Source organism: Galeopterus variegatus, unplaced genomic scaffold (genome assembly GCF_000696425.1).
Source record: "Galeopterus variegatus unplaced genomic scaffold, G_variegatus-3.0.2 Scaffold7241, whole genome shotgun sequence".
NCBI classification, from domain to species: Eukaryota; Metazoa; Chordata; class Mammalia; order Dermoptera; family Cynocephalidae; genus Galeopterus; species Galeopterus variegatus.
Genome location: NW_007733352.1, coordinates 2359 through 12527, shown reverse-complemented (window position 1 = coordinate 12527; position 10169 = coordinate 2359). Strand labels below are relative to the sequence as shown.

Below are 10169 nucleotides of genomic sequence, written 5' to 3'. Positions count from 1 at the left end.
GCCATCCCTATATGGGATCCGAACCCGTGGCCTTGGTGTTATCAGCACCGCACTCTCCCGAGTGAGCCGCAGGCCGCCCCTGATATAGTGCTTTGTTGCACATATTTGGTTTTTGGATTCTGGTCCTCTTTCCTGTGATGTTAATTTCTGAAGCACAGTAGCTAAAACATTGAGTGCACATGTACTGATTGTTGTGATCCTGGAAGAGAGTAAAGCACCTGCTTTACAGAAGGAGAACCTGAAAGACAGTATGTTGCCTATAGTTATTGTTTGGATGTTAGCCTTTTTGAATGCAGCATTATGCTCCATCAGAAGAACATCCCTGAGCAAATGAGCCACAACTAATTGTAACTCAAATAAAGCTGCCACATAATCTCTCTCCCTGTCCAGAGGTAACACTGGGTCTTAGTGGACTCATTTGTTCAAGTGAAGGGGTGTGGCCACATGATTATTAAAGCCCTTTTTTTAATACCTATATACTATCGCTCCCACCTGTCCTGGTTTATTTGTCTTGCCCACCTCTTAAAAACATCACAAGCTTTAATTTTGTTCCACCTATAGACATTGCCTTGTTCACCATTAGTGACACATCATATTTTTAGAGAGGGATTTAATATTTGGAGGGGAGATCTATTTCTTTCAAAGGGTTATTTTTGTTCATTTGTTTATTTTTCCTGTAAACTGAGTTGGTGTGATACAATTAGATGCTTCCTTTATGGCTACACAGGTCAAATCCTGTTGTAGTAAATGCAACCTTTCTGAGTAAATTTGATGCATGCGTGTGTGAACAACAGCTACAGTGGCAAGCATGGGAAGAGAATGGAGACTCACTTTGTTCTCTGCCCGCCCTTTGGCTATACCCGGGGAGTTCTCCAGGGCTGGAGAAAAATGCACAATGATGGTGATGGGTCTCATTTTAACTTCCTGACCATTAACTTCACAAGTACTGTCCAGCATTCCTCCTGCACTACCTACTCTCTTGTTGTCTTATGTGAGTATTTCACACAGTCTTCTCCCTTCTCAACTATTACTCATCTCCTCCCTCTCCCCCACCACCCCAGTGCTGATGAAGAAATAAAAAGCAGTCAGAGGGAAATATCTAACCTCTTTCCCTGCCTTGTCTACTAAATTACCTATATCTGTACCCAAATACCCTTCTGGACTTCTCTTATTAATACGTCTTGCTGTTCTCTAAGGCTAGCCCCCCAGCTGGTCTGATTAGCATCTCACGCCCCCACCCCCCGTGCTTACCTACAGTCATCTCTTTAGTGACTGTCCCTTCGCCCTTCTGCATCGTTAATTATCCCTCTCCCCCTTTACCACATCATTCCTATCAGTTTACTCACATGCTGAAATAGTTCCCATCTGTAAAAGAAAAGAGAAAGGAAGAAAAAACATTTCCCAGAGACCACACAATTCTCTACAGATATTGCCCCATTTCTCTGTTCCTCCTTGCTGCAGAACTCTTCAAAAGAGTTGTCTACTCTAGCTTTCCTTCCACTCTTTCTTGAAATGTCTTCATTAAGGCTTTTGGCCCCACCACTCTGCCAAGCCAGCTCTGATCAAGGTCACCAGTGATCTTTCCAAAGGTAAGTCCACCGATGGTTCTCGGTGACTTGCCCTCATGGCAGTACTTGACATGCTCACTCTTTCTTACACTCTCCTCTTTGCATTCCAAGACCCCAGTCTTCCTGCTTCTCCTCTTCAATGGCAGGTTGCCCCCATTTCCCAGGCCTTACACATTGGACTGCCCCAGAGTCAGTCCTTGGGCTCCTTCTTTCTGTGTTCACCTCTTGGGTGAACCTGGTAGATTCCATCTTGCAACCTAAAATGCCTATTCACTGATGACTACTGAATTCATATCTTTAGTTTGGACCTCTCCCCTGGGGCATACACTCACATGTCCAATTGGTTTCCTTCCTTGGATGTCAGAACGTCCAAGGTGAAATTCCTGATTTCCAGTACCCCAAACCTGTTTCTCTTGTAGTATTCCTCATCTGTAATTGCTCAAAAAAAAAGACTGGAGTCATCCTCTACTCCTCTCTCTCAGAGCAAACAGCTATACCTTCAGAATATATCGAGAATCTCACCATTTCTCACCACTTCCACAGCCACTTCCTCCATCCAAACAGGGACTTTGTTCTGTCACTACTGTATTCTTAAGACCCAGAACCTTAAGTCCCTGTAACATTGTAGGTGTTAAATGAATGAATGAAGGTGGTGGTGGTGGTGGGGATTCATGGTGTGATTCTGTTAAGTGTGCAAGTCTTAAATTATTTAATAAAGCTTTTTAAGAATTCACCCACAACTTTTTAAAACACCGTATTAAACAAGGTAGGTCTGCATACACCCACACTCTAAAACTTATCCACGATCCCATTTCAACCTGTACTTGATGATGAGTTTGTTACTAGCCAACATTTAAGTATTAATTATGCAACAGACATTGTGCTAAGATTACCCAGTTTAATCCCCGTAATACCCCCATTCAGTATATGTTGTTATACCATTTTACACAAAAGGAAATGCGGCTTAGTGAGCTTCAGAGACAGCTGCTGGCCGGTTAGCTCAGTTGGTTAGAGCACAGTGTTATAACACCAAGGTCAAGAGTTTGGACCTGTACTGGCACAAAAAAAAAAAAAGAGAGAGACCAGCCGATGATAGGAAGTGGCAGCGCCAGGACTGGACCTCCATGGGTCTAACTCCAGAACCTAACTCCTGAAGAATGATGTGACAGCTAAAATAAAAGCCTCCTGGAGACCCTTTTAAGTGATATGATCTGTACTAGTTGGTCATTTATGTGTTTATAAACTTAAATAGAAAAGTATTTAAGAAATAATGTTTAGTTTTGGAAACCAAGGGTTAAATGTTGTGACTGTTAAGTGGTAATAAATATAAACGAGATACTTGTTTAAAATTTTGAGCTAAAAGTTAAATCTCATGGCACTTTGCCTGATGACCTAGAATAACTCTTGTGGTCTGGTTTGTACAAACACATCTAATACCAGCACCGGTGAGCTGTTGCTATGGTTGTGAATGCTTTTGCGTCTGAGTACATAGGTTCTGATAACATAGAGCTGCGGCTTGGAGTGTCCTGGGTTACTTCTGGAGGGCCTTTCAGAGGAAAGTGAAAGGTGACTCCTCAACTTCACATTTTTGCAGTTAACTTTGCAGTAGTCTATTTCTGTTCAGAAAAACAGCCTCAAACTCGGGAACAGAAATTTTCCGAAGATATATAAAACAGGAGAGAATTGCTAAGTACAAGGGAAGAAGATATCATTGAAACTGTGCCTAGTCCCACTCTTTAACTTTCTGGTTCTCTAGAAGAAATGGTGCCAAGTCAGAGCTGGGGACTCAAAAGAGCCCCACTTTCCAGTTCTTCCTTCTCTCTACGACATCCTACTTACTCTCCCAGTCCACTGAGGCATGAATCCCCTTCCTGAAGAAGACCTGAATGATTGGACAGTAGTAACCTGGAATTTTTGGTAACACAAGAAAATGGATTGAGAGAAGCGACATTTCACTTAAGTTTCCAAATGTCCATGAAGTAAGCAGTAGCTGTCAGTGGCTCTTGCTTCTTGTGGAAGGCAGGTCCAGATTGCAAACAATATGCTGTGCTGGGTTTTTGTAGGAGCTGCTTTTTCACAGAATTAAGAAAGTAGCGATGCCCTGGGAGAGCTGGTGATCAATGATGTAAAGCTAAATCCTGTTCGCTAATTTAGATAATGTGCTGAAAATTATCAGTGGGGACATAAATGTGTGTGTGTGTTTTCTCATTACTACTATAGATCTTAAAATTTGGCTCTACATTCAAGATAGGCTGTCCTCTGATCCACTCATCTGTATGGTAACATCTTCTTTGAGGTTTTCTTTGTTCTATTGGCAAACAAATGTCAGAAATATGAGTGGTAACTAATTAAGGGAACTTTACAGTGTTCTTGAATTCATTCATAACATGATAGTGTGTCATATTTTTGTTGATCTTATCTAATGTAAATGAAACTACCAAGATTTTGGATGATAGTTGCTGGTACAACAACCTTGTGGTATAGATTTTGATTTCTTATTGATTTTATGCTTTGTGTTGGGATGGCATGATTTATTTCTCTGTTTTCACTGTGAGTTTATAAAATGCAGATAGTTATTTTAAAGTATAACAAGTGTGTGAATAATTCAGAATCCACCCCCCAAGTGTCTTAATTATCCCCAAAATTGCTGAGATATAATTTTTCAAAGTTTTGTAAAGCAAGTAAGGCTGTCCTTAGACAAGATTGTTTATGAACAGAGAAATAAGATGGGAAGTGACATGGCTAGACAATTAGTAGCTCCTCCTCAGGATTAATCCATAAGGTGACATGAAGTATTCTTATTGTGTTCTTTAATTTTTGTGGGCTTTGTGTCATGACCTTAATTTTTTTTTTCCATTCCAACATCTGCTAGCTTTTAAATGGAACACTTTCTTTGGCATTTGCAACGTTTGGGAGATGCTTTGAACATACCAAGCTATTGTTCCCAAGCAACTGACTGGGTCAAATTTGGGATTGGACTCTCACACTATGAACTTAATAACCAATCCTTTTTGGCTTTAAAATATGAATTGCCCTTTATTTCATTGTTCTTTCTGTTTGTTTGTTTTTCCTAAACAGGCTGCAGATACTTTGGCTGTAAGGCAAAAAAGAAGAATTTATGATATCACCAATGTCTTAGAAGGAATTGACCTGATTGAAAAAAAGTCAAAAAATAGTATCCAATGGAAGTAAGTTACAAACCAGCACACTATTCTAAAACCTTTACTTTTCTTCCCAATGTCTGTAAAATCTGACCTTTCTAACATTTCTCTCTCCTAAGTCCTCTATCTCAGCCCTCTAGTCACGTCAGCCCCTCATGTTCCCCTGGACACACCTCTCTGGACCTCTGATTATGCCATTTCTCTGTTGGGATGTTCCTTTGTTCTCTCTGCTGTTTAATTTACACTCTTAAAAAGTTCAAATCTTATTTTCTCCCTTATTCTACTCACTAGCATACTGCTTTGTTGTTAATCCCTCTCTGCCTAAATCTTTATCTACCCAACTAATAGAAACTCCTTGAAAACAGGAACTGTGTCTTATACATAAGAATATGTACCTTGTAAATAATTAATTGAATGCATGTTGTCATTTATTAACTGTTGCCTGGTTGTATATTTGACTGTAACAAGGAAATATTTTCTGTTCTTCAGATGTATCCCCTTTGGCTTTAGTGTTTTGTTTTTTTAGCCAAAATTCCACCAAAATACTGAAAGATTGTAATTTATTTTACCAGCAACTCAGTCTACATCATAAGACTGCTAGGTGTGACTGTTTAGTTTGGGCATCCATTTGGTACTTAAGTCACCAGCTGGACCTTCCAGATGACAAAAAACACTTTAGGGCAGATTGAGAATTTTTGTAATTAGGGTGTTCTTGTCAGCAAATTTTCTCCCATCCAAGTACTAACCAGTCCCGACCCTGCTTAGCTTCCGAGATCAGACGAGATCGGGCGCGTTCAGGGTGGTATGGCCGTAGACAATCAGTAAATTTTCTAAGCATACATATTTGGAAGTATGGCATTTAAATTTTCTAAGGATTTTAATGCCCGATTTTTAGAATAGTGTAAAGATTTTTGTCTGGAATATATTATTAAATGTAAGCTTTATTACTACAAAAATTAAGTGGTGTTAACCTATGTCAGATACCGAGGGTATTAATTCTTATGTTTTTAAGAGGCGTAGGTGCTGGCTGTAATACTAAAGAAGTTGTAGATAGATTAAGATACCTTAAAGCTGAAATTGAAGATCTAGAACTGAAGGAAAAAGAACTTGATCAACAGAAGTTGTGGCTACAGCAAAGCATCAAAAATGTGATGGACGACTCCATTAATAATAGATATCCTTTTAAATAAGTTATATGTAGAACTGTAGAATATGTGTGTATATAATATATTCTTCCCATCTGAAGGTCAGTTACTTTAGTGTAGTGTTTTTAGAGTTAAGTTTTGTTAAGTGAATATAACATTTTAATATTATAATATTCCTCTAATTTATACTATATATTTAAATAATTTTACCTTTTTAAGTTATATAGCACATCCCATTAACATTACTTCTGTGTTTCAAAAGATTAACTACTTTTGGTCTACCCATCACTAGCCTGCAGTATGCTAGCCAAAGTGTGCCTAGAGGGGTCTGTGAATATTAGAAGCCATTGTTATATGCATAGTTATTTTTAAAGAATTATGTTCAGTGTTCTGAAGTGGCAAAAATTCAGCAACTCTCAAGGTTTTGAAAAATTAATTTTGGTTTGAAGATGAGATATCATGGGCCCACAATTAATCTATGATACTTTCTGCCTAATATTAACTCAAACATAGTTCCTTTGGGGGGTCCAAGGGTTGTGCTTCTATCATACTGTATTGGTGGTGGGGGGGGGAACATTAGTGATAAATATACTCCATGTGTTTCCTACAAACCACTGTCTTCTCTTAGCTATCTGTGATTCTCTTGGTTTGTGAGTTTTCCTGTACTCTTAGGGAGACTTTAACCACATTTTTGTCTTGTACCACCTCTCATAAAATTTTGGCTAATGTACACAATATATTTTTCACATTGTCTTGTATTTGGTGAACAAGTCCATGATCTCATTTCTTATTTCCTTTCGATGGATCAGAGCTCTGTCACAGTTTGACAGCAGTGGGGATTTTCAAGCTGTGCCATGTGGAAACCCAAGATTCAAAAATCATTGAACTAGTTGATCTTGGACTTTGCTGCTTTATAAGTTTTCGGTCATTCCCAATTTTCTCAACCATAACTATTTTAGATAGATAGGTAGACAGATATAGATAGATATATTTATATAGGTATAGATATATTTCATGTATGTTATGATATTTTGACATCTTAAAAATTTTTTCTGGGGCCGGCCCGGTGGCGCACTGCTACAGTGCACCGCTTGGGAGCGCAGCGGCGCTCCCGCCGAGAGTTCGGATCCCACATACAGACCGGCCGCTCACTGGCTGAGTGGGGTGCGGGCGCAACACCGAGGGTTGCAATCCCGTTGCCGGTCCCGGTCCGGTGCGGGCGCGACACTGAGGGTTGTGATCCGTTGCCGGTCACGAAAAAAGACAAAAAGGAAAAAAAAAATTTTCTGGCTGGGAAGACAACCCCTCCTGGAGTTAGCCAATTCTTAGAGATAACAAGGGCTCAGATGGGAGCATGCCTTTGATATACAAAGTAACCAGTCCAGAGCCAAACCTCTTCTGTCCACTTTTTCACCCCAGGAGGCAATATTCCTCTGCCTAAATCATCGTAGGGCCAGGTACCAGACAAATCGGGTCTACCTCTACAGTTTAAAGCCAATCCTAAACTGTTCACCGAACTCTGCCTTAACTTTCCCATGGAAACTCCAATAAAGCTTCTGGCCTGATGCTTTCCCCTTGCTGTCTTCTGCCTCTTGACCACCCTGGTGTCTTTCCCAGGTGGCCCTGTGTGGCCTGCCATGCCTCTTGTCTCTAGGACCTGTAAGTATAATAAACTTTGTTTTCCTGAGCCTCTCCTCTGTCTCCTCTTGTGGTGGTACCTGACAGACCATTTCATAAAAGAACACAAACCAATGATCCATGTGAAAGCTTATATGGTTGCTCTCCACTCCTGCTGGTGCCTCCTTTTTCCCATCTATCCCCTTCCCCCAGAAGCCCTTGCCTCCATGAAGAATGTGCACTGTTTTCCATCTCTCTCCCGAGGGTCCTCAGATGCCACAGAAAACCAGCATGGCTTCTTCTCAGCAAGCATAAGAACTCCTCTTATGGTCTTTTATTGATTGTTTTTGCCTTTCCACACTAAAGACTTCTGTTCTTTTTTATCTGACCATGTGTGGCAGCCTCTTCATGAATTTGGTCATTTAGTTATTTTGACCTTCAGATTTATTACTTTAATTTAAATGCCTGGGCTTTTATGGGAGTGTAAGTGTTGTTCCTTAACTGTTACGACAGTACATTTTCCTATGTAACTCATGAAGACATCTGTAATTGCTTTAATGGTAAGTACTGTTAAATTTTTTTCTTACATTCTTCCTATGTTCAACCTATTTAGTATTAGAGGGATTCAGAATTTCCCATGTAATGTCTAATAATGTCTGAGTCATTATTTTCAGAAGTTGTAGACATTTTGTTTCCCTCTACAGTGCTGTGTATTGGTAGACTGCTTTTATTTCTGTTTTTATGACAGTAACTGCTGTTGACAGCTTTCACTTCATTAACTCCATTGGTAGGTATAACTCATGTGTGGGAGGAGAAGGGGCAGGGGGCAGAGGGGAAGATGAATCAGAGTGGGGCTAAGCAACAATTTCAAAGTCACAGAGTCGGAGACCAAACTTGAACTAGAACACTGTTTCATCAGCACTGTTCATGGAATTATATGCAGCAAGTGCACTGGTCACAAATGGAACCCAAAGAAAGCATGAGGAAGAGTAAGGCGAATCCATTTTATAACCAGAAAAATTATTCCTAATCCTATCCCATTCCCCATCCGCATGTTTTCCCTTGAAATGACAGTACGATGTATGAATAACTAAAATGGAGGGATGGGGGGAATATGTTCCCATAACTCAAGTAAAATGAAATTCTGCATACACATTTATATTTATGTATGTTCTATTAAAAGGGACAGCCTTATGCATTATCCACACAGAAAAAAAGAATTCTGCCAAATGTCTTCTCAAGTGGAATCTGACTTTCCATGTAAGACTGTTGGAAATATGTGTGGGCTTATTGCTGTATATTGCCACCATATTTCCTGTGCTTTCTAAGAAAGTTTCAGGAGAGTTCTACTCAACATAGATCTGTAGAATTTGGCTTCAAAAATAAATTCACTTAAAGCTCAAGATTTCACTGTATCATACCTAATCTCTAATATCCTCAGTCATTTAAGTAGTTTAAATATTTCAAGTAAACAGTATTATTTACTTGAGGCTAAAAGGTTTTAAGAATCTCAGACTTTATAGGAGACTGAGTAAAAGTAAGATTAACTTGAGCTGAATTTGTTAATGAGAATAATAGAGCTAACGCTGAGTATTACCCTTTTCTAAGAGCTACTAATAAATACGTTATCTCAGTAAATTCTCAAATCAAACCGGTGCTGTAGGTTATATGTCCCCTGTTTTATAGAATTAAAAACCAAAGCCCAGAGTCACCTAGCCGGGGATTTAAATCCAGTATTCTGAATCCAGAGCCCATACTCTTGCCACTGTATTCCATATCAATAGTATTTTCTACAATTGTTCATATTTTTTTGACCAGGTGATACTCTTTTGGCCATTCAGGCACCTTCTGGTACACAGCTGGAGGTACCTATTCCAGAAATGGTATGTAGGATAACTTTTATGTTAATAGGAAAAATGGCTCTGCTATCTCAAGAGGGACAACTGTATTTTCTTTAGCTGAAGATGAGCTAATAGTATGTAAACAATTTTAGTTACTGTTTCAAATTCAGTACTGAAAGTACTGATATCTGAATTTGGATATTTTCAGTACTTTGGTAAAATTATAGAAATGACTGAATGAATCATGTAACATTTCCATTATATACTTTTTAATTTGATTTTATTTGAGCTAGAGGGTATCAAGGAATGAGTGATGATATGGTCAGTAACAAAAAAAATCAGTTAAAATGACCACATGTATAACTGATATGAAAATCCCGATTGAGGGAAAAGTTTAATTTATTTTATTTATTTATTTATTTTTTTAAAAGATGACCGGTAAGGGGATCTTAACCCTTGACTTGGTGTTGTCAGCACCACGCTCAGCTAGTGAGCGAACCGGCCATCCCTATATGGGATCCGAACCCAGGGCCTTGGTGTTATCAGCACCACACTCTCCCGAGTGAGCCACGGGCCGGCCCCTACTTGAAAAGTTTAATTTAAATATCAACAATTGATTGCTTTAAATTAGGGTTTTTACCTTCTTTTTTATTTTATTTTATTATTATTATTTTTTTAAAATTTTATTTTGTCGATATACAATGAGGTACTTGAAAAGTTTAATTTAAATATCAACAATTGATTGCTTTAAATTAGGGTTTTTACCTTCTTTTTTATTTTATTTTATTTTATTATTATTATTTTTTTAAAATTTTATTTTGTCGATATACAATGAGG

General features: G+C 38.8%; 1 protein-coding gene across 1 annotated transcript; it reads left to right on the top strand.

Moving 5' to 3' along the window:
• Nucleotides 1-3026: 3026 nt before the first annotated feature.
• LOC103607208 (transcription factor E2F5-like) lies at nt 3027-9374 on the top strand (the record flags this gene model as incomplete). Its single annotated transcript, XM_008591741.1, has 5 exons — nt 3027-3098; nt 4647-4756; nt 5742-5903; nt 8008-8051; nt 9310-9374. Coding segments are annotated over exons 1-5 (453 nt in total), but the record flags the coding sequence as incomplete, so codon positions are not given.
• Between the last annotated feature and the right edge of the window lie 795 nt (nt 9375-10169).